This window comes from Phragmites australis, chromosome 17 (assembly GCF_958298935.1).
Source record: "Phragmites australis chromosome 17, lpPhrAust1.1, whole genome shotgun sequence".
In the NCBI taxonomy this organism is placed as follows: domain Eukaryota; kingdom Viridiplantae; phylum Streptophyta; class Magnoliopsida; order Poales; family Poaceae; genus Phragmites; species Phragmites australis.
Genome location: NC_084937.1, coordinates 18,345,298 through 18,369,932, shown reverse-complemented (window position 1 = coordinate 18,369,932; position 24,635 = coordinate 18,345,298). Strand labels below are relative to the sequence as shown.

At 44.2% G+C, this 24,635-nt stretch overlaps 2 protein-coding genes across 4 annotated transcripts; one reads left to right on the top strand and one right to left on the bottom strand.

Moving 5' to 3' along the window:
* The first annotated feature begins 4,160 nt into the window (after positions 1–4,160).
* Positions 4,161–9,166, top strand: LOC133897628 (probable alpha,alpha-trehalose-phosphate synthase [UDP-forming] 10). Of its 3 annotated transcripts, none has more exons than XM_062338423.1 (5): positions 4,161–4,424; positions 5,557–5,634; positions 6,112–8,104; positions 8,194–8,467; positions 8,552–9,166. In XM_062338423.1, the coding sequence occupies exons 3-5, from the start codon at positions 6,150–6,152 to the stop codon at positions 8,882–8,884; spliced, it is 2,562 nt and encodes an 853-aa protein (XP_062194407.1). In that variant the 5' UTR covers positions 4,161–4,424; positions 5,557–5,634; positions 6,112–6,149; the 3' UTR covers positions 8,885–9,166. The 3 variants fall into 3 exon arrangements, with proteins under 3 accessions (XP_062194407.1, XP_062194404.1, XP_062194406.1); XM_062338420.1 differs by having other exon boundaries at positions 5,557–5,648; XM_062338422.1 differs by lacking the exon at positions 5,557–5,634.
* Positions 9,167–12,711: 3,545 nt separating this feature from the next.
* On the bottom strand, positions 12,712–14,477 carry LOC133896935 (RING-H2 finger protein ATL46-like; the record flags this gene model as incomplete). Its single annotated transcript, XM_062337562.1, has 1 exon — positions 12,712–14,477. A coding segment is annotated over one exon (1,365 nt), but the record flags the coding sequence as incomplete, so codon positions are not given.
* Between the last annotated feature and the right edge of the window lie 10,158 nt (positions 14,478–24,635).

Here is a 24,635-nt window from a genome sequence, read left to right as displayed (position 1 = left end):
ATTTTTTTGGATTAACTTGTTTGGCAACTAAGAAAAGTAGGCATCATTTTTATATTGCATTTATGTAACATGATCAATCATCATAACCAAATCTATCAAATGAATTTAGAGTATTGTAAGTTGACAGGTTGAACTCACTCAGATTATTTGAAATACAAATTGAGCTTCCTTTCCAGTTCTACAGAAAGAGGAAGAAACTTCCAAAACAATGGAAGGAGGTGAGTAAACCTAGTGGTTAAGGCTGGATTGGAAAATTTACTGGAAAAACAACATTTTGGTAAGGAGATACTTACAATTGACAAATAAGTATTATTACATGTTGACAAAAGCATGCCATATATAAATAATAAGTATCATCCAAAGGGAATAACAACAAAAATTACTGTCAGCAACAGAACTGTAAAACTTAGTGTAAAAAAATGAAAGTATGAATTTTAATATTCTTGGATCCTCAGTGGATTGCATTGGCCTGAAGAAGTAACATTTTGATCAAAGTGAGTATTATTACATATTGACATAACCATGGTATATACAAATAATAAGTATCATCCAAAGGGAATATTTATAACTACAAAAATTATTGTCAGCAATAGAACTGTGAAACTTAGTGTAGAAAAAAAAGAAGTATGAATTTAAATATTCTTGGATCCTCAATGGACATGTATTTCTTTCAACAAAAACATATATTGTAAAGATTTAAATCTGCTTCAGATGGTTGAATGCTAACCTGCCAACTCTCAAAAAATCCCAAACTGGCAGCAATTTTGCACGTTCTAATAACCTGTTGTCACCATAGCATTAAGATTTTGTAACAAAATAGAATTAAAGATCTTTTGTGTACGGTACAGGGGATGGGAAATTAGTCTCTAATCTAAATAAGTGAGGACAAATCTATATTTTATTCTAATTTCCGATGATTGGATTTCAACCCATGTAAGAAATCCTAAGCAAGTCTGTGACCTTGTAGCTGCCATAACGGCCAGTGGCGATATGAAGCGATGACGACACCATAGGAGATAAAGGGGCTCTTACCTCCTAGCAGCTCCGATGGTCGACACCAAGCAACAACCACGATGCCCCTCTAACGATGGCAATGGATAGACAACCACATGGACAAGCACTAATCAAACACCGACCTCAATAGAACGGAAGCACAAAACCCTCAATGACTAAGGGCAGTCAATAGCTGATCAACAACCCGCCATAAGGCATGGAATCGAGAATAGGAGATCCCATGAGGCCAGATCAATAGGAGGACACAAAGAAGGTAGATAAAAAAGTAAGGAGCCAGGAGGTACAAAAAGGCAACGTGCTAGGACGCATCCGACGAAAGGACACATGTGACGACCGGGCTGAAGCAACATGACAATGGTAGTAGTTGAGGTCTGCTCAATGGACGCCTGGGATCGAGGACGCATGAGGCATCAGAGGTAGAGGAACCGTGGAACGATGTGCTGGAGTGAAGTGGGGGCTCATGGCGTCAGAATCTTATTCGGATTTGTCCCAACTCGGCAGTGGCAGACGGCCTCGTCGAGGAGGCTGGATTAGGGAAAGAGGATTGCATAAGCGCCGAGGGCCACCCTCCAATGTTAGTACGGTACCACTGCTGCCCTCCACCACTAGTGCTGCCGTCGGCCCCATCGCCTTCCTCCTCTTCGCCTCCATCTTTGTAGTTATCGGCCGGCCCAGATCCACCATCACCTGAGCTAGATCTGGCCGATGCCGTCTCATTTTGCCGGTCGTCGAAGTCCATCGCTGCCCTACACCGCCAATGTCGTCGCCGTCCCCATCGCCTTTCTCCTATCTGTCTCAGGCTCGAGGAGGCAAAGAGCAGCGGGGGACGTTCACGAAGGGTCGTAGTGCACGATTCCTTTTGCTATTACCATGATCGTGATCTGATGGGCGACGAGCGGTGAACAGTATCTACAGTAACTAAGAGTTTTTGAGTGCATCGATTCTTGGCTGGTTAGAATATGTAATCAGATTCAATAGAATGACATGGAGACATCCATGCTAGCGCCACCTAGACATAACGATGCTAATAAGGGAGATTTAAACATCAGGTTACACACTTTAAAAGTTTATAGACCCATATTTGTATTTTTTAGAGTTTAGAGATCTCGCTAACAATGCAGAAAAATTTTAAAGACCGCGGTGCACTCTACTCAATAATAAAATAGTACCAGCTACTACCAGTGCGTTGCAACAAAAACACAAACATTAGATACGATAACATCAATCACAAACTCAAGATGTGGAGATGGATGCGCCATGGGAGCATTGTCGAACAAATACGTCGGGAGCGATGTCATAGCTTAATTTTAGATGGGATCCGAAAAATGAAGAAGAGATTTATCGCTGATTTTCGTTCTAATTTTTTTTATTATTAGTAAAATGAGTCTCATATTTGTAGTCATGAAGGATCGAGATACGATCTAGAGGGGGGTGAATAGACGCTTTTCAATAAATAAAACAGAACACCACAACGGAAACTAATATCGGATATTCCGATCCATATAATCAGATGTTCTGACACACACCGGAACTTCCGATATACATGATCGGAACTTCCGATTTGCTCAAATGTAGAACATACCTAAGTATAAGAGCATCAATGAGTTAAACTATGGAATTTAAGATGCAACAAGATAATATACTATTCAATTTGAAGTAAAACTACCAAGCATAATGTCTAACTCAAGATATTAAATAAATTGATCGAAAAATACATAAGAGGTAAGAAATAACCAAAGAGGGGAGACGTCACAAATTTGCTCCCAAAGTTCAGATCCTTGAGGGGATCCTACGTCTCTGTTGAGGGGCTCGATCTCACTTAAGCCAGATCTCTTTCAAACTTTTTCCTCGCGAGGTTGCACAAAGCACTCCTCGACTCCACTTAGTATTCCATCCCTTTCAGAGGTGAAATCCGGCCTTCACAAACTTCTCACGGCGCATCACAAATAAATTGGTGGCTCGTAAGTGACTTCTAGTCATCTAGGAGACCTCAATCTCCAAGAGTAATAAATGCACACGAAGAAAGCTTGGAGATGGAACCTAGTGCTCAAAGATAAATCAATACATTTTCACTAGATCTCTCACTCAAATCCCTTTCTCAAAATGTAGCACAAGGCAAGGGAGAGAAGAGAAGAACTTTAGGGCTCTAGAAAGGTCTTTAACTTCTCAAAAGCATCAGCAACCCGAAGAGGTGAGAGAGGGGGAGTATTTGTAGGGTACCTAAAAAACTAGCTGTTATGCACTTTTTTAGTCCACATCGGAACTTCCGATTGGATGATCAAAACTTTCGATTAGTGCAAAGTAACAGAAGATACTAGCCCTGCTCAAACCAAATCAGGAGAAAAACATATATCGAAACTTCCGATCTTAAACATCGGAACTTCCGATTCAAGTGAATTTTTCGAGCGCTAGAAATTTAAACACATTAGATACTTCGATATATATCGGAACTTCCGACCTAAATATCAGAACTTCCGATTCAACCTAAAACTTCCCGAGTGCTAGAATTTTAAACACACCGGACACTCCGACATATATTGGAACTTCCGATATCAACAGAACGATTTTCAAAAAGGTGTCCATGAACAAGAAAAGTGACTCTCATCTAAGGGTTAACTTTGAGCACTAAGTTCATAACAAAATCTCCAACATTGCATCCCTCTTAATAGTACGATATTCTTATACTCAATTCAAGATAAGATGCTATAGCTATAGGAATAACCATGCATTATCTTCTTTCTTCATTTTTGGGATCACTAACGTCATTTATCTTTCGTCATCGGAACTTTTACCTATTAAAATACTAATTAAACATATTAGTCACTTAATTGTTTGTCGTCAATCATCAAAGCCTATATAGGGGATCTAGATGCACTTTCAAGTCGGTAACAAGGTAGGAAAGCTGGAGGATGAGAGTAGATAGTAGAAGTGGATAAAATATTCAAATTTTAGTAGTTTTTATTAGGTAGAAGGAGAGCAGAAATAATATGGAAATCAAATCGTGTTTCACATAATAGAGATTATGTGAAAGCAAAACGGAGACGTGCAAAATATAAGAAGCACGAGGGGAAAAGCGCAATCTTATCTGCAGACCGCTGTGGCGTGCGCGTAGATCGGCATAAGAATCAGGGGCATAATCGTCCAGCGGATTGCAATCTTCCAAAAGAAAACCTCCGAATCCGCAGTGGCAAAGCAAAACCTCACGAGTCAGAACTGAGAAACATTTCTTGTTTTCCTTCCTTCCCAACATCTCCTGTAGTCCCTGTGTTCTTGTTCTCTCTCCCTCATGCTTGGGTTTGCTGTGTTGGGTAGAAGCAGAAGCCAAGAAACATCCAGAAAGAGAGGGGGAGAAGAGGAGGTTCCAAGGAACAGCCATTTGGAATTCGGGAGTGGCTAATTTTGTTGCTGTGGTGAGAAACGCTTCCGCTACTTCTTGATCCCTATGTTCATTGTGTCACAGCAATGTTCTTTCCGGTGGTTCTTGATTTCTTAGGTTAGAAAAGACCGATTTTTATTTTTGAATTAGGGAAAGAGCAATCTTTGGTGCCTACCTTTCTGATTAATTTGCTGGTATTATGCGATATGTTTCCTTATAGAAAATTTCGTTGGTTCCTCTTTTGTTTTTTTTGGGGGGGGGGGGGGGGGGCGAGTATTGGTGCGAAAAAAAGTCTTCTACCAATTATTAGGCAGCATCATGTGTTGTTTCCTTAGCAAAATAATCTTCAAGACCTAATAGCCATGCTGAATGGTGTTATGTTGGGCAATAATCGTTGTGCTGTAGGAGACTGTAGTAGAACATGTAATAGACTGGATTTTAGACATGTGTTACTTGTATTAATGGCAACACAAGTTGCATTCGCCAAATAGGATGAGCAGGATTGGGAAATCTCAAGTTTCCTTCGACCACCTTGCCTTGTCTGTATCATTATGTTGTAGGACAGATCTCACCAAGTAGGTGTTGAAGTTTGTGTACGAACCAATTCATTTGGCGTGATGACATGTCCTGATTGGCATGTCAGGTCGTACAGGTAGATACGTGACGTTTGCAAAGGTGGTATGCATTGTAGTTATAAGCTAATTTTTGTGATTTGAGGGGAAAATGATTAGTTCAAGTATTGTTTGTGTCATGCTGCTGTAAGGTGGTCCTTGAATTCTTCCTTCTGTGTTTATAACGGTAGGAGAGTGTGGTCCAATTTCTTAAATGATGGTTGTATTGAATATTGTGGTCCTAAATGAGAAGGTAGATGTGCTTTATCTTGGAGCTCTGGAGAAAAAAAAAATCCTGATATGCTTTCAAGTTATACTGAAACACCTAGGCTATAAACTGGAGTGTTGTAATTTCTTTTTTGATATGCTTTGCATTTACTCCCTGGATTAATTTTTTTGTTTTAGCACTGTAATTTTGTACCAGCTGGACATCCAAAGGAGACTTTTGTTCTGTTGTGCACTTAATTTGTGGAATTAGATTTTTTAATTGTGGGCACTCTAATATAATTTATTCTTGGACATTAATTGGTTACCCACTTTTGTTGGCTTCTACAGTTCTACCATCAAAATATCTTGAAGTCTTCCAATGCAAATTGAGAATGGATATTGTGAACGAGCTCAGTCCCTGATCATGTTAGCCAATAGCAGTTAGTTACACCTTGAGTTTTTCCTTTAACTACATTAGTTGGCTTGCATAACTGCTTGGTGGGGAATAGTGTGCTACATTGCTACTCTTTCACAAATCAAATTTGACTTTGAGCATATATTAACAAGAGATATTTTTACGTTTCAGTTGCTTTTCCTTATGTATTGAGTTCAAATAGTCCATTGCTGTACCCTTTTTGTAATTAGGGTCCACCAGATTTTTTGCTGAATGTTTCTAGTATTTTTCTCTCTCTTTTTTTGTCAAGGTCTGAACCATGTGTTAGACTATTTATTATATAGTGGTTGTTCAGTAAGTGTTTTTGATGTTTGGAAGATACAGAGTGTGTGCTAGAAAGCTCATATGTTATTTTCATAATTCATGTCCCTGAGTACATATATATATGAAGGTGATAAATTTTGTTGTGAAGGCCTAAATATTGGTATTATTTGATGTTCGCGTTGCAGGAATAACGGTTTTGAAGTCGTATTCAAATTTTCTAGATATGAGTAACGAAGATGTGTTTGACTTCCAACAACCTTTTAGATCTCTTCCACATGTGGTGACCTTTCCTGGCATCATATCTAATTCTGATTGGGAAACTACTAATGATGATGATTCAATTGGTTCTGCCCATTCTTATTTCAAGAGGAAAATAGTTGCTGCCAACTTCCTTCCTCTGAATTGTATGAAAGATGAAGCTACCGGACAGTGGTCCTTTGCAATGGATGACGATCAACTTCTTGTCCAACTTAAAGACAGTTACCCAATTGAGAATGAAGTTATTTATGTGGGTAGTTTGAAGGTCCAAGTTGATCCTAGTGAGCAAGACCAAGTTGCTCAGAAGCTCTTCAAGGAACTCAAATGCATACCTACCTTTCTTCCAGCTGACCTCCAGCAGCAGTTCTATCATGGCTTCTGCAAACAGCTATTATGGCCACTTTTCCATTATATGCTTCCTATTTGCCATGACAAAGGCGAACCGTTTGACCGCTCCCTTTTTCAATCCTATGTGCGGGCCAACAAAATCTTCGCGGACAAAATTATGGAGGCAGTCAATTCGGATGATGACTGTGTGTGGGTTCATGATTATCACCTTATGCTTGTTCCAACCTTTTTAAGAAAGAAGCTGCACCGGATCAAAGTTGGTTTCTTTCTCCACAGCCCATTTCCCTCCTCTGAAATCTATAGGACACTGCCAGTGCGGGATAAAATCCTAAAAGCCCTGCTTAATGCTGATCTCATTGGTTTTCAAACATTCGACTATGCTCGCCACTTCCTTTCATGTTGCAGCAGACTGTTAGGCCTTACTTATGAGTCAAAACGTGGTCACGTTGTTATAGAGTATTTTGGCCGAATGGTGAGCCTAAAGATCCTTGCTGTGGGTGTACATGTTGGCCGGCTTGAGTCTATGTTGAAGTTGCCTGCTACAATAAGCAAGGTTCAAGAAATCGAGAATAGATATAAGGGCAAGTTGGTGATGTTAGGTGTAGATGACATGGATATCTTTAAAGGAATCAGTTTGAAATTTCTTGGCTTGGAGCTTCTTTTGGAGAGAACTCCTATGCTTAGAGGGAAAGTTGTCCTTGTACAGATTGTCAATCCTGCAAGAAGCACTGGAAAAGATGTGGAAGAAGCAATAAAAGAAGCTGCCTCTGTAGCTGAAAGGATAAATGATAAGTATGGTTCTGCTGATTACAAGCCTGTTGTCCTTATTGACTATCTGATACCTTTCTATGAGAAGATTGCATTTTATGCTGCATCTGACTGCTGTATTGTAAATGCTGTGAGGGATGGTATGAATTTAATACCATATGAATATACTGTCTGTAGGCAGGGAAATGAGGAGATTGACAAGCTCAGAGGTTTTGATAAGAGCTCGCCTCGCACAAGCACACTGATTGTGTCCGAGTTTGTTGGTTGCTCCCCATCTCTTAGTGGTGCTATCAGGGTAAATCCTTGGAGTGTTGAAGATGTGGCTGATGCATTTTATAGTGCAGCAGACCTCACACAGTATGAGAAGAAGCTGCGCCACGAAAAGCATTATCGCTATGTCAGTTCTCACGATGTTGCTTACTGGGCATGCAGCTTTGACCAGGATCTGGAGAGAGCGTGCAAGGAGCACTATAGCCAAAGGTGTTGGACCACTGGGTTTGGTTTGAATTTTAGAGTTATTGCTCTTTCACCTGGGTTTAGAAGACTGTCTCTAGAACACTTAGCTTCGTCTTATAAGAAGGCTAACAGGAGGGCGATATTTCTGGACTACGATGGAACCCTTGTGCCCCAGTCATCACTCAACAAAGCTCCAAGTGCAGAACTCATTTCTATCCTTAACAACTTGTGCAATGACATGAAGAACACTGTGTTTATAGTCAGTGGAAGAGGAAGAGATTCCCTAAGCGAGTGGTTTGCTTCATGCGAGAACCTTGGTATTGCTTCTGAACATGGCTACTTTATCAGGTATCAATTACAATCAAATAATCTTTTGTTCATACACCATTATGTGACTTCCTTTCAGCATGTGTGATTAACAATGTTTGTTCTTACAGATGGAACAAAGCAGCCGAATGGGAAACAAGTTCATCAGGTCTAGATTCTGAATGGAAGCTCATTTCTGAGCCTGTCATGGAAGTATATAAGGAGACAACTGACGGGTCTTTCATAGAGCCAAAGGAAAGCGCTCTAGTATGGCATTATCAGAACACAGATCACGATTTTGGCTCCTGCCAGGCAAAGGAGCTAGTGAGCCATCTGGAGCGCGTCCTGGCAAATGAACCTGTTGTCGTGAAGCATGGCCATCAGATTGTAGAAGTTAAACCTCAGGTCTGTATCATTTCAAATATTCTACAACTGTTTGTTGTATTTCATCATTAGATGTTTGTTGGGGCTTGAAATACGTTGATACAGGGGGTTAGCAAGGGGACTGCTGTGGACAAGATCATTGGGACACTGGTCAGCAACGGGGAAGCACCAGACTTTTTGATGTGCATCGGTAATGATCTGTCGGATGAGGACATGTTCGAGAGCATCAACAACGCTACCTCCCGTGCTGTTTTTCCGGCCATCCCGGAGGCCTTTGCCTGCTCTGTTGGCCCGAAGGCTAGCAAAGCAAAGTACTACGTCGACAGTTGCAGTGAAGTGATCAGATTACTGAAGGGTGTAACAGCTGTTTCGTTCCAAAAGGATACTGTCAACCACAGCCATGTGACCTCCAAGGATATACTCGAGGTTGCCAGTTGATCCACGAGCAAATAGCTCAAATCACCAGCAGCAAGCTTGTTCAGGCCGTCGTTATAAAAAACAAGAATAGATGAAGGCGAGTATTTACCTTGATGTACAGATTCCTCGATGGCTCCTTCAGATCGAGTTGTTTTTTCTGTGAAGTTTTGCTTCAGTCTCTGCGGATTGGTACTGAGAAAAAGGGCGAGATGAATAGTCTAGAAGAGTCTTGAGTTTGCACGTTTTATCTCTGTGCATTGATCTGGTGAAATTATAGAAGGCTGAGTGCTTGATATTTCTTTACTTAACCTGGGCTGACCAGTTGAGAGTCCAGTGGTTACCATGGGCCGGCCTATGAGAGTGGGCCACAGATTCCTTTTCCAATCTGGGCTTCAGTTGTATTTTGATAACGATGAATTTTGGCCTTTTGGCTTATCTACTGATCTGATCAAAATGTTGATTCGACGGTTCCTCCTTTTCTACTTACGTGGCTCAACGTCGTGTCGAGAAATCGACTCCGTTTAGATATGAAGAAGATGATATCCAACGTCCGCTAGCTACTCATGATTCAGAAACAAAAACTATAACGTGAAGTTTTAAATTAGCTGACATGAAGCATCGCCATCGATGATGCAAACAGAAGCAATCGCAAACCGTAAGTTCCTCATTGAAAGTTAAGGTTACCGCCAACTAGTGGTGATAATATGCATTTGTAGGCAGTTTTGATGGCGAAACGAGGTTCCTGCTAGAGCCCCAACTCGCAGCACGAGGGAGGATAGCCCTGGACCTGTACAGCTCTACTGGTTTGCATCTACCTTCAGAATGATTGCTTCAGTACATCCATTCTCTGATGCTTGTGGTGCACTATTGTCAGTGTATCAGGAACTAGGAGTCCCTGAATCTCGAGGTTAGGTCAGCCACCCGTCACATGGCGTCATCCCGCGAGGTTTTTCCTGTAGGATGAGAAAAAGCCAAGTCCCGGGAGAAGGTGCTTGGGGCCACGGTCGGTGGCCCCTCGAGTCCCCTAGTTCCCCGATGATCCAAGGAGTCTAAGTATCGGGAAGAAAGTGCTTGGGAGGTGTACGGTCACCTCCGAGCACCCTAGTCCTCCGATGTTCAGAAGAGCTAAGTTCCGGGAGAGAGTGCTCGGGGCCGCGTGCGGCAGCCCCCGAGCACTCGGTTCCCCGAGGGTCCGTGTAAGAGTGCTCGGGAGAGAGTGCTCGGGGCTGCACGTGGCAGCCCCCGAGCACTCGGTTCCCCGAAGGTCCGTGCAAGAGTGCTCGGGAGAGAGTGCTCGGGGATGTAAACCGTACCCCCGAGCACTCGGTATCCCGACGACCCAGGAAGACCCCCGAGGGACCCACCGTCAAGGTGTCAACCAGTCAAAGGCCCGAGACCGTATTTAATGAGCGTGCGTGGCCTGACATCTCCAACTGCTCCCGCCGCGTCAGTTCCTGCCATGTTCTGGCAGAGAGGCGTGGGGTCATTAATTGCACGGGTCCCGTCCCGTGCCATCCGGCTCGTCTCGAGATAACGTCGTGAGGATCAAAGCGTTCCATCTGCCGCGCTGCTGTGGCAGGGGAACAAGACAGGACAGGCACGCCGGGTTGCTCTGCGGCTGCCCAGTGGGCCCTCTCCACGGCGCCCGTTGCCAGGGCATTTATGGTGACGGACGACCGGGCGTGCGACGTATTTTCCACCCCCGGTCATTTCGCCCAGAAGAAATGATGACGCTCTTTCCATTCATGGCGTCTTGAAACTCGTGCCCCCTCCTTTCCGATTCGGGGCATGGCTCGGTCGGCAGGTATTTAAAGCCGCCGGCAGCACAGAAGCAAGAGAGAGAGGAAGAAATATCAAAAGTCCATCGAAGAACAACCAACAACGGGCAACAAAGAACAAAGAGGAACCGGAGACGACGAACCGGGATCGAGAATAGACACAAAAGAAACACTGTGAGGAAGGCTGAGCTCAGTCCCAACCGAAGAACAAGGAGCTCCAAGCTCTTAGATAGGCCATTATTCTTGTAACCAACAACATCCTTGAAGGACTTCCTCAGGACAGTTATAGCATCCATACAGGAGTAGGGTATTACGCCCCCGTGCGGCCCGAACCTGTCTAAACTCCGGTGCATTTACTCCTTTTTGCACTAGGTCCACTCCCCCACCACCGGCCGTTGCATTCATTCCCATTTATTTCCCCGATGAACTTATTCAGGATCATCCCCCAGCCGAATCTCTAAAAAGGGGTCTCTCGAGATCCCTGCGACAGGAGTTAATCCTCCGACAACTATAGACTCTTAAAAAAACCCTGGATCTAAGGAGAGACATCTCGGAGGTATTGAGACGTGCACAATCTGAACTCTAACCTCGACACGATTACAAAACTCGATAGAGTCTAAAACAGTGACGCGGCACCTTATTTCTTCGACTCTGACTAAACTATAAAGAATATTTAATCGAGCATAGATCCATTAGAAATGACTTGACATAAGCTTTCTAGCAAGTCAAAAAACGCATAAAACGAATTTCGTAAAAGAGAGTTATGCCTATTTTATTGACATGCTATCTTGAGACTCGATCACGACCATGACTTCGACTATGTCCACGACTTCGACTAGAGTTCAGCCTCGAGTCTGAGTAGACTTAGCTTTCGAGGGGTGACATCCAGGTAAGGTTGTAGTACTTCTCCTATGTTTCTAAGCAATAAAATATCACAAGAATTTAGTAGTAATTTATCAAGGAAACATGAACAGCGAGAAACGAGTTCAGCTGGTGGTCTAATTGTCGTGCACATGCTCTTCTAATTGGACCTTGTATGATTTAAGAATTATTGGTAGTATTGATCGTATCCGAAGGAGCCATGGGCTCATCATCCTCCCCCTCTTGAATTGGAGTCGTCCTCGACTCAAGCTCATCTTCTTCTCCTAAGTAGGACTTCAAATCTAAAATATTAAATATGAGACTAACCCTAAAATCTACAGATAGGTCCAATTTGTATGCATTGTCATTGATTATCTCAATTATCTTAAATGGTCCATCAGCTCTAGACATCAACTTTGATTTTCTTAGTTCTGAAAATCTATTATTCCTCAAATACAACCAAACTAAATCACCCGGTTCAAATTTCATTTCCTTCCTACCTTTACTTCCAACAATCATATACTTTTCAGGCATGCTCTTTATAGTCTTTTTAGTTGTTTCTTACAACTTAAGAATAAATTCAGCATATTTCTTAGCATCTAAATTAAGTCTTTTCCTTTCTTATGTTTTATGACATATAGAAAAGACTCAATAAATTCAACCCATTTAGCATGTCGTTTATTCAATTTAGCTTGTCTCCTAATGTGTTTCAGCGATTCATGATCAGGATGTATAACAAATTCTTTAGGTCATAGATAATGTTGCCAAATTTCAAGCACACGAACTAAAGCATACAATTTATCATAGGTAGAATAATTCAGAACTGACCCACTTTTTTGTTTTACTTAACTAAGTATTTAAACAAATATTGTTAGTTAAAATTTTAATAGTAAAAATTAGAGTTATAAATTATTCTAAAAATTAAAGTTGCCAATTAAAATACAATCCATCATGCATGTCGACTAGACCGTGGTCCAGGGGCAGTGAGTGGCAGTTAGTCAGTGTACTATGCAACTAACTCCAACAGCAGGGAGCACGGATGTCAGCTAGAAATGGAGTGAGCAGCTTGCAGGGTTTTATTGTTAGTAGATGAGTTAGCTGGCGAGCTACTTTCATGAACCATTAAACTCTTTCCTAACCATCCTCTTCACCTTCCCTAATTACTAGCAGCAGTGAACATGAACATGACAGGTGAGAGGATACCTGTCAAACCACCATTGCAGTGGGGGTGGTACTGTACTTGGCAGTGCTAGTGCCACAATAAACTGACTGACTGAACAGGAACAGCCATCCTTTAGTTGCACAGTACAAACAAGCTCGATTGCTCCAGTATATGCGTAAGGAGATTGATCAAACAAGAATATTCCGGTGAAAGTACAAAATATATAGCCTAGCAACTGGGAATAAAGTCAGCTATGATATCATGATATTGTACAGTAAAAGATCAACACAAGATAACCCAAAAGGTGTTTTTGTCTGCATGGTTACTCGAATGATTTTACCTGCAAAATTCTGTCAAGAAACTCTTGTTGCTAGCCGCTAATCGACGAGAAGCTAGGCATACATGTGTGTGTATGTGTGTGTCGGTACTCGGTAGGTGTCTATGATGATCAAGTGTCATCGATTCCTCGCCTCGTGCGTGCGCTCGCCGGCGGCGCCCACGGCAGGCCGTTGTCCTCGCCAGCGCAGAGGCCCGGGAGCCGCTTGCCGCTGCCGCGCCATTGCCAGATCTTGGACACGGAGAAGCTGTCGCCGCGGGCGAACACCTTTTTGCCCTGCTGATCAGCATTGGTGCTCGCCACGGTTATAACACCGGCGCCGGTGCCCATGCTGCCGGCATTGCCGGGCCTCAGGTGTACGGAGACCAGCAGGTGCTCGTCGGCAAGCACGTACTGGTACGAACCCATGGAGTAGCACCTCCTCGCATCGAGGCGGCTGCTGGCGCTGGTGCTCGCCTCGGCGTCATCCCCGGCGGCGGCGTTCTTGAACCGGCCGAGCCTGACGGGGAGCACGACGCTGCCCGCGGCCGTGTTTGGCGCCTCCAGCTGCTTCTGTTCCTCCCCGACGTCCGGCTCGACGGACGACGTGTCCGCGGCGGCGAGGGCGCGCGCGGAGAGCGAGGCGCGGCAGAGCGGGCACGTGGCGCTGGAGCGGAGCCAGACGTCGATGCACGCGACGTGGAACGCGTGCCCGCACAGCGGGAGCAGGCGGAGCCGGTCGTCATCGGTAAACTCGCAGAGGCAGATGGCGCAATCGAACGGCCTGTCCGCGTTCGCCTTCCTCTTCCCCGGCCTCCTGCCGCCGCCGGCGGCGGACAGCTCGCTGTACGCGAACTCCGGCAGCGCGCCGATGGCGGCCTGGTCGAGCCCGCCGCCGGCGCCGTCCTCGTGCGGGGAGGAGAACAGGTGCTGCAGCTGCCGCTCGGCCCCACCGGCGTCGGCATGGTGGCTCTTGAGGAAGAGCCGGCGCAGGACGTGGAGCAGCCCCGACGCGAGCAGCACCACGGCCAGCACCACCGTGACTAACAGCAGCGCCGGCGTGATGCCCGCCGCCATCGCCGACGCCGCTGCCCCCGGCGGGGCCGGGTCCCTCCCCGCCGTCGCCGGCGCCGGAGCATCCACCGCCGGCGCCTCCGCCTCCACCAACGCGCGCGACACTCCAGCACCACCGCCGACCAAGAACCCATGGGCGCCGCCGGCCTTGTTCTCCCGCGCAAGAAACCGGCCGCCCGCCCTCCTCACCCCCGCCGCCATCTTGTTCTTCCTCCTCTCGCTCTCGTTCCGTTGCTCACCACCAATGCAGCCGCGCTCATCCACGGCAGCAGCGAAACCAGACAACCGGCCAACTATATACACGATCGATCGATCGATCAGTTGAGGTCGAACAATCAGGCACCAAACCCGACGACAAAGAAACGCCCAAATCACCAAACAAGTCAACCGGCGAGCGAGCGAGCTAAGCTTCTCCGAAACGAATCACGAGGCGCTCGTCCTGTTGGGATATATGCCGTGGCGCGTGTGCGTAGCTTGACCGTGCTGCGGTTGGGGAGGCGTTGGGGGGCAGCAGCAACGGCATGTGAAGCTCTCTCTCTCTCTCTCTCTCTCTCTCTCTCTCTCTCTCTCTCTGTTGTGTGCCTGTGGCCCACTGGCCCTGTGCTGGTGCGCGCTCGTGTTGGGTTCGGCTCGCCTCGCCTCGCGCTCGCTTGTGACGCACGGGAAGCGCGGGGAATTAAGCTCAGCGTTGAAGGTGGTTGGGCGCCCTTGCCCTGCACCGCCGCGATGCCGATTTGCATGCATCGCCCTGGCTGAAATCTCGGGGCCAAACCATAATGGCTGCGACAACGACGCGGCCCTTGACGGTGGCCTGCTTACGCCGAGCTAATAGCGGGGGACCATCGGATGGGCCGTAGAATGGTTAGGATTTCCGGTAACTTAACTCTACCCATAACTGCTGTCACTGTAGAGAAACCGATCACATCAACGGTCCTTTGGATCCGGTGTCACCGCTTGTTTTGTCTAACCGGGCAAGAAATCAAACATTTTGTCACGTACTTTGCCGCTTACTTTGCCTAATTGTAAATAAAATAAAATATTTAGTTCCTTTGCTAGCTGTCTCGATACATGTATTGTTTAGCGGACGAACATAAAGCCTGGATGAAACCGAGTCAACAGGGGTTCGAGTCTTTATCCCACACCTCCTGGATCTGTAACGAAGACCGTGCTGCGAGAAAACGCCGTTAAAAAACCATGTGCTGTTTAGTTTTTTCTTTGACAACTTAAATGAGTTAAATTGACTTTCCATCAAAAACAACCATAGCCTCGCTCGATAGAAAGCCGAGCGAAGAAACCAAACGTGCCCCGAGTTTCAACTTTCAAGAGCATGCTCGAAACAGATGCTTGGTACGGGAAACCCACAAGAGCTTCCTACGAAATTCCTGTCTCGACGTGCACGGACCACCTGTAGCAACGCTATAATCTCCCTCGAGTTCCCCACGGAAATTCGATTGGTGACCGGTTGATTCTGTGGCGCGTACGTAAGTACCGTGACGGGTCAGCATCTGATGGGCCCATGGGCACCGCACGTGTCAGGACGGTTGGGTCGGGCCGGGGGGTTCGGTCACATCTCACTCGACTCGTGGCTGTACTCGCACTGCTCGATCGACTCCATTCCCTGCTCTGTGACGCCAGGTCATCAGCTTGTTACCTCATGCAGCTCGCTGAACATGCCAGGTTTGGACGGCATAGTCAGAGACCGAGTGGTGTGTCGTGACCAGTGCTGGGCCTGGCTGGAGCTGCAAAGTAAACCCATGTTCATGATTATCTTATGGCTTTAATCTCATTGAGAATTTAGTTTGGAGTTATATGGCTCATATCTTAATTATTATAGATGATAGAGATAATTAGTTTCTATTTTAGAAAAAAGTTTAAAGTATTTTTTTTTATTATTTAAACATCCTTAATTTACGTCAAATCTAGTCTATTGATCTTATTAACAAGAATATTCAAATATAAGTATATAATATTAGCATTTTTATGAGGTAGTTGTTTGATGTTATTGAGCTTAATAACTAGCATATAATATTTTTTATTGCACACATCCTTTATACCTTCATGTATTTCAATGAGACTATTTTAAATACCATATATGTTGAGAAAATAAACATGATTAAATACATCAACGTATAAAGATGATAAATGGATACTCTTTGCTAATGCATCAAATTATCGTTCCTTATTGGTGACACGTGGTATCATCCCTTCTTCGATGACTCTTTAAATATCTAAACCTTTAGCTTACAAATAACAAGTCATTAAAAGTTTTCATCGGGAAAAATTAGTGTTATTAAAATATAGAGCGTTGTGGTTATCCATCCCAACCCAGGATGTCACAACTCTAGAATGTTAAGCCTATCAAGAGCACAAGTTTTTGATACTAATTGTAAGGAACAATAACGTCTTAAAAAAGAGGTGAATTATGACACTTAGAAACTAATAGGTCTAAACACTTCATAAGATAAATCTATCTTAATTTCTATCTAAATGTATTCTAGGTTGATCTAGTGTGTCTACTCTACTGCTCAAGAGAATTACAACCTACTCTAGTAAGGTAAATTATAAGTACGTTAATACAGAAATGTAAATAAGGTAGAGAGTTAAACTCGACACAAGAAATTTTTATCCTGTGATATCGGTGGCACACAAGCCACCTCTAGTCCACGTTAGACCTCCACAAAGGGTATGCTTACAGTCACCAAGTCTCTTTCGGTCATGACTTTTGAGCTTCTAAGTCACCAAAATAAGACCTCAAGTATGATGAGCCACCAAGCCACCTAGACAATAGCTCACCACTTATCTCTCTCCCTGTTACTTGTGTATTGTCTTCATTTCGGAGCTTTAGTCACAAGGACATGGGCATCCACGTTCCCACACAATCTTTTTACTGTCACTCCACACTAAGTCGGAGGGCCAACAAGTTACCGGCGAGTTGCTAAGACTCTAAGGCACCGGCGTATCTCTCAGTACACAGTTGAATCACTCCTTGATCCACTCTCTAGAATGCAGCACCTAGCAACACTTCTCTTTAGGTCTATAAGCACTAATCACTCTATAATAGTGTGCTTAATCGTCTTGGATGAACACTTTAAGCACTTGGATGGTTTGGATGTCTTCTCAGGTGTGTATGAGGTTCTTTGGAGGAAGATTCAAATGACTAAGTGGGTTGGTATTTATAACCTCAAACCTACCAACTAGCCGTTGATCTAAATGCTCAACTTTACTGTGAACACTAGATGATCCGATGCAGATATTTTGTACTCACCGGACCATTCGGTGTGTACACCATCACAAACTAGCCGTTGGAACTCCACTCAACAAATCTTCTGAACAACGAATGTTGCAATGTATCCCTAACTCTATCATCGGACTATCCGGTGAGTTATCTTGAGCCAACTGAGCCATTTCTCTTCTTCTCTGCAAGAAATACTTCGGTGTGTTAAACTCAAAGCGCCGGACCTTCCGGTGTGTTGATCTTCAACTCTCTTGAGAAAAATCCAATGTTTTATTAAATGCACTGGTGTTCTTACTCTTCTAACACCAGACCATCCGGTGAGGTGATCCTCACCCTCCATCAGAAATACTCCGGTGTGGTCACCGGGGCATCACTGGACCTTCCGATGAGTGCAACTTCACTGAACTCCACTGACAGAATACTTCAGCATTGCCAAAGCTTTTATCACCGGACCATCCGGTGAGTTTAACAGCTCTGGATAAAATGCTCCAGTGAGTGCAAACTCCTCTGCACCAGACTATCCGTTGAGAATAATTTCTCTGGTATTTCTCCAATTCAATCAAACTATGTCTCGGATGCGGTGGTTTCTTTATGTATTGCATACATGATACCTACTAACATATATTATTTACAAACATATTAGTCTTAATAACTATATTGTCATTAATCTCTAAAATCACAATTATGACCTAATATGGTCATTTTTACTACAATCTCCCTCTTTTTGATAATTGATAACAACACAACCAAAACAAGAGGCAAATGATACCAATTAAAAAAATACATGATTTTAAAAGTTCACAAGACCATACCTCTTTACTTGGATGCATGGTAAGACCAAATTATGATACAAATTGTAAGAACAACTATGTTCTTACCAACACTACATCTCCCTTTTTGCTACAATGTCTCTCAACATTATGTCTCCTTTTTTGTTGTGGCTGCCATGTAGATAGTTCTTCCTTTTTCTCCATTTTCACTATCTCGCTTGATCGACCCATGCAAGAGTTTCTTTACATTTGTCAATCTGAGATGTATCCCCATTTGTCAATCTAGCTGAGATAGTTCTTGCATCTTACTTCTCCCTTGCATCTTGCTGACTTCTCTTGCATCTTGCTTTGGTCTCAAAATTCTTTCTATTTCTTAGCAATCTCAAAAATGCTACAAACACATATTGAAATTAAGGAAAAATATTAGAGCATTTGGGAGAGAGCTTCATAAAATATGATGCTTATGAATGATACCACTTATGAAGAATTATGAGAAATTGATACCAATTGCAAGGATAGGAGACATTGATATCAATTGAAAAAGACAAAACAAGGATCATAATTCATGAAACTCATATTATATAATCTAAACTCCCCTTATATGTGTGCATATATATAATGGGATCCACTTGTGAATATCACTTGTAGGAATGTAACAATATATGCACAACTAGACAATAAAAAGAGGTAGAAACTTTAAGCCATATCATACATTGAGGTACCTTAAATGTAGAAAAACCTGAAGAGATCGAGGCTTGGCTCGACCTCGATGAAATTCTCGCATATATGGGCAAAGACGCTAAGCATGATAATAGAATTGGGGTCGAGGTGAAGGTGGCAGATCTCGTAAAAAGAAATAACGGTGATAAATAATTCAGATAAGGGCGACACGAGGTCAGCCAAGAAAAAAGGAAATAAACATCACGATCTCCCGCTGACAGGGGGCCGGCACGCTCTCGCTGGTGCGGTACCCCAAGGACAAGCAGCGAGGGAGCTGGTAGTTGTCATGCATTTGGTTCATCTTCGCCATGTTGCACTTGGATTTGTGGAAATCTGGCTCATTGCGGGTGCAAGTACGAGGACGGAGAAGAAGGGCTCTGAGCATAAAGGCTTGAAAGCTATAGGATGTGGTGAAAGGATTCGTGGGGAACTTTTGGCTTCCCAATATATATGGCTGACGCAATATCCTAACCATCGCAGAGTCTAGCCGGTTCAAAATTCGAAAGGGTGCGTGGGGGGAACTGAAATTCCCTCAGGTCCGACGGCACTTAGTGTGGGGAACTGAAATTCCCTTAGGTCCAGTGGCACATAATGTTTCTCTCTCCCACGATTCTCTCTCATTCACATTTTTCTTTCCCCCATGATCTCTCTCTGTTCAGATGTTTAGCCTCCCCTCGAGATGAGGTTTAAAAGCGGGCCGCATCTACGACAACTCCCTGGGTGAACTTATGTTCATGCGGGGTCAAAGTGATTCGACCAGGCCCAACCATGGCCAAATGGTGTCTAGCGACCTTAGAACCGTGCAGTGAGCCGCTCAATCCACCCCATCCATGATGGACCTTGTGGGATACTTGTCGATGCAAAGAATAAGGGGTCCCCTGTTAGGAGGGCCCACACTGACAGATACCAGCTGATAGTTGATATTTTCAAAATCATGGCTCTACCGCGTGACTAGGCGGGACTCGCGCGACCAGTCCCCTGATCACAGATGGAAACCCCATGACCATCCTTTGCTGGTCGCTGGGAAGGTACACACCTAACCAGTCTAATTGCATTTAATGTCATCCATACATTCATTTTCCTTCCCCAGGCACCCTTTCGACAGACAAAGTCATGGGCTGGCTACATGATGGCCTGATAGGCGAGCGTGACGAGCTTGTAGGCAGGCAGGACGACCAGAGCGGGTCAGGTGGGTCCACTCCCTATAATGATGACCTAGGAGTAGCTGTATTCGTCAGGTACAGGATAGCCACCGTATTTGGTATGGTCTACTTAAACATACACCTCATCTCCTGCTATATAAAGGGGGAAGGACCAGGCTTGTAAAGAAGGACACTCTAGATATGTTCATCCAACTCATAAGAAAATACACAGGATATAGGGCTATTATCCTATAGGAGATATGAACTAGGATAAATCTTAGTGTTCTTAAGTTCCTTTGACACACATACCCACTAAAAACGTTGATCGCACACCTATCGTCCGGTATACCCTAGATACATTATCAGGGATTAACCCGTGACAATCATCTGTCTCACTGACGCATGAGGCCATCTATATCAATAATATATGAATCAATATAGCAAATATTCGAACACAACTAGATTAGTGGCATACAAATAACTTTCCCACATTATTTGCCAGCAAGTAGCCATGATTACACATTTGGTTGGATACAAATGGAGAATTGGAGACACATGAGTGGGATCGGGATAAAGAGGGAGACTAAGGGTACGTTTGTTTAGGCTTCTATTTTTAGATTTTTCTGAAAAGTTATTTTTGAAATAGGTTGTTGTCTTCTACAACAAATTTTTAGCTTCTCAGCACATAGCTTCTCAACGAGCTTCTCAGCTTTAGTTCATTTTTCTTAGAAGCAAGCTTTTGGCTTCTAAAGCTAGAAGCTAGAAATCACTTTTTCAGAACTCAGTTTGTTTTGACTTTTGATTTCTGGCTCTTAGCAGCACTAGAAATATAACCAAAAGCAGAAAACAAACGGAGCCTAAATGTTGAGTAGTGGTTAACTCTAATTTATTTTTTGGCATGTTCCTAGGTTGGCAGCGTTCTTTCTTTTTGGGTTCTTGGCTTATCCGTTGGGCACAAGTAGAATGAAGTAACATGGTACATCCGTTGGGCGTATCTAAGAATCCATGTTAAAAAGTTGCTAGCTGAAACATAGTTTGGTGCCTACATATTAATCATCTTGCTTTTGTCTGGTGCACATGTGAAATGCAACCGCAAGGAGAAATCTTAAGAGAAGAAAAAAAAGACTTACCTAAGCGGCGAAACTCCAACCATTTCAAGTTAGCTGTGCTCACAAGTGACTTCTCGTATGTATGAATTCCCACAAGACACTGAATAATCTCCGCAAATCCCACAGATGTATAAACAATCTAGAGGAAAATAAATTATTATTGCCGCTAACTGATTTCCATTATTTCAGACTTCCTGGTGATGTTGTTTGCCCTAAGAGGGATGTCATTTTTTTCTAGTTATTAGTGTCTTCACTTCTCTCCTTATGGCAAATTTGACTTTAGGTTCAAGTGTTGGCTATTGGTATTTCCATTTCTCAAGTAGAAATTACTCCACTAATGAGTCCTTACTGGAAAAAATGGAAATGATAGCAGGCAGCCTAAATGGGTAAGTGGGGTATTTATAGGCATACATCAATCATTCTCGTTGTTATTACACATTTACCCTTTATCTATAAGAATATTCCTACTAATGATAGGGAATATTTCAGGGTATCTCAAAGGATATTATGGTCATTGTCTATATATATTGCCCTAATCTTGAAACGTGTCTTGGGGTCCCGCACTGGATACTTCATCGGGACTGCTAGCGATCTTACTTAAGCCACCCCTTGTAAGGTCCTAGCTGATTTGCGGGTCCCTCTTTAAGCTAGCCTTCACTCTACTACCAAAGGGTCTCGTGCCGTCTCCCTTCAGTCTCAGGACTTGTGCTGGATCCTTTGTCCTTCGGGCCTCGTCGCACCCCTTTAGCCTCAAGGTTTCGCTATACTTTTTGCCCTTCGGGTTTCATTGCACCCCTTTTGCCTCAGGCTTCGCTACACTCTTTGAGCTTCGTTCCTTAGGTCGTTACGCCTTATCGAGCCTAACTCTTGTAGAATATAAAGTGAACTATTCCTACCTTGACGTCAGTCTCTGTTTTTGGTTTTTAGGATTTGACCATTATGGTCGAAGTCAACAAACGGGGATCCACGTGGCACCATTCCCTAAAAATCATTGTATTGTAGAAATTAGTGATCAAAGTTGTCCAAAGCAATACTCTTAATATAGAGCTGTTCTACGGTGTCCTCAAATGAATAAGAATCATTCATTTTCTTCTATATCTCAATGGCCAAGATTAGTAGGATTTTCATATACTCCACTGCTAGGGAAATGGCCCGATAGCCTACAATTAAGCCCATGAAAAAAGTCAACTCAATCATATGTAATAACACAAGTTGTAATTCTCGTATATCATCAAGATAAGAGAATAGATTTACCTCCCCTCTCTCTCTATATAAATAAAAGATCCTAAAGGGTCATGAGCTTACGAGCTCATCCACTTGCTCCACTTTCACACTCTCTCTTGGCCTGGGTCATCATAATCTTAGCCTTGAGGAATCTCCGATAGTTTCAACATCCACAAAATAGTTGACATAGTACAACCCTTGATGGGTAGATCCGTACATTTGCAAAGCAATTAGGCAAGGGACATGTTGCACCCGATCAATTTCCACAACCATTAGTCTTAGACTTGAAACCCTAATATCTTAAAATTAGATATCAATGGCGCCATCATCACCGCTCCGGGAACTGGACTGGGTATTCACCCGGAAAAAACTAGGTGGAAAGGGGAGGCACTTCGACAAACGCCTCCATGGAGGGGAACGGTGCCCGAGGGTGTCATCGTCATTGGCACTTATAGGAGCTGAGCAAGACTTTCGCCCCGATCTCTACCTATCCAGCTATTGTGAAGACAGCCTGACCCTAACCGCCCTACCTTTGTAGCGGTCGCCGTCCACGTGGGTGCACCACACCCCAAGGCCTCCCGAACGTCCAATTTCTCCCCACAGGCTGGATCTAGGGGAAATAGACAAATTCGACGAAGGGAGGAGACCGTAAGCAAGTCAGCCAGAGACAACCGCACCGCGAGGGGACCAGCAGCCACAACAGCAAGCGCAAGCTAGCCAGGAAAATCCAAAAGGCGCCCAGCCATCGCTGGCACGAACCTCGCCATAGGAACCCGACCAGCAGATCATGAGGCCAACACAAAGAACCGGTCATCGACATGTAGGAACATGATGAAGGGGCTGGGAAACACATAGATTAGCACAACAGCACGATGACTTCAAAATCTTATCTTCACCAACGGCTTCTCACGGAGACGGGCAACAGGAGAACGACATGACAACAATAGGTTGGGCAGCATCAAGCAACAACCCACCAAACATCGCAGCAACAAAACAAGAACAGGATGACGACGGCACTGGTCAACCTCATGTCTTCAACATCGGTGATGACCGTGCAATAGATAGGCAGTGAGGGCAACATAAGACACACCCTGTCAGCCGACGGTGGGAAAAGGCAGCGAAGAGCTAACCTAATAGAGTCGAGGACCCACCACAGTGGATGACGACGATAGTCAATCTCTCCATTGATGGTAGTGACGAAGATGCCTGCACATGCTGTCTCGCAGATCCCTGCCTGGGCGCACAACAACCGGTGGTAACAACCAGAGCCCAACAGTAGCACGTAGATCTAACGACCGGGCATTACGTCGACACGCCACCAGGCCAAGCCAGGTGCAACAACACGGGAAGCCAAGCGTAGAACCCAACGGCGGGACAAAGATCTGACCTCGCACTCGTGCATCGAGACCATATCCCAATGGAGATGATCAGATCCAACCGCCACCAAGCCGGCCAACTTCGCACATAACCTAGGAACCCGCCGACGTGCTGAAGAAAACGGCAGAGAGGAGGAAGCGCAGAAGAGGAGAACAGAGGGAGGGGGACATGAGACGCAAGGCCAGGGGCTACAGCGGCGACGAAGCTTGACGGGGTGCGGGTGCCGCGCCGCTCTGTCGCTCCTCATCCCAGCAGATAAGCTTGCGGATTTCTACAAACACGGGAGCCGCGGCCATGAACGTCGACTCCGATCGATGGACGCCACTGAATACGAGATGGATCGAATGATAGAAACCACACAACCCCTAACGCTATATCCCATCTCAGGCGCTGAACAGAGGCGCCGAGATAAGGGAGTGTACTAGGGCGTTAGGGTGAGCATGGGCGACGATGGTAGAAAAGGCTAAGGGCTTATTTGGTTTCTAGCGAAAGTGAGCGAAGTCAAAATTTAGCCATACCTTAATAATTTGTTTCTGTTTAATTTGAGGTCAAAATTTAATCATACATCCAAAAAATTTAGCTGGCCAAAATTTTTATATTGTGTTTCTGAGTACAACTCGGGCCAGGAAAATGGGCACTCGAGGCTTGACCTCAAATCAAACATCATTTTGGCAGCTAAAATTTAGCACTGGCCTAACTTGGTCTCTGACTAAATTTTGGCTTGGCTGGACTGGGCACAAAACCAAACAGCACTAACTGTTTGTTGATGTGCAAATTAGGTTTAGATCCTGTTTATTTTTTATTTTGATTATAGATTTTAGCTCTAAAAATAAAAGCAAAAACAAACGGTCACACTTTAAAAACTGAGTCTCACAATTCATAATCTATGTTATACTACAAAATCTTACAATTCATAATCTAGTGATAAATAACTTACCCACCAAATTCAAATTATGACAATCCACCGAAAAACCAACCGGGCCTTAGACATTGACTAAACCAAA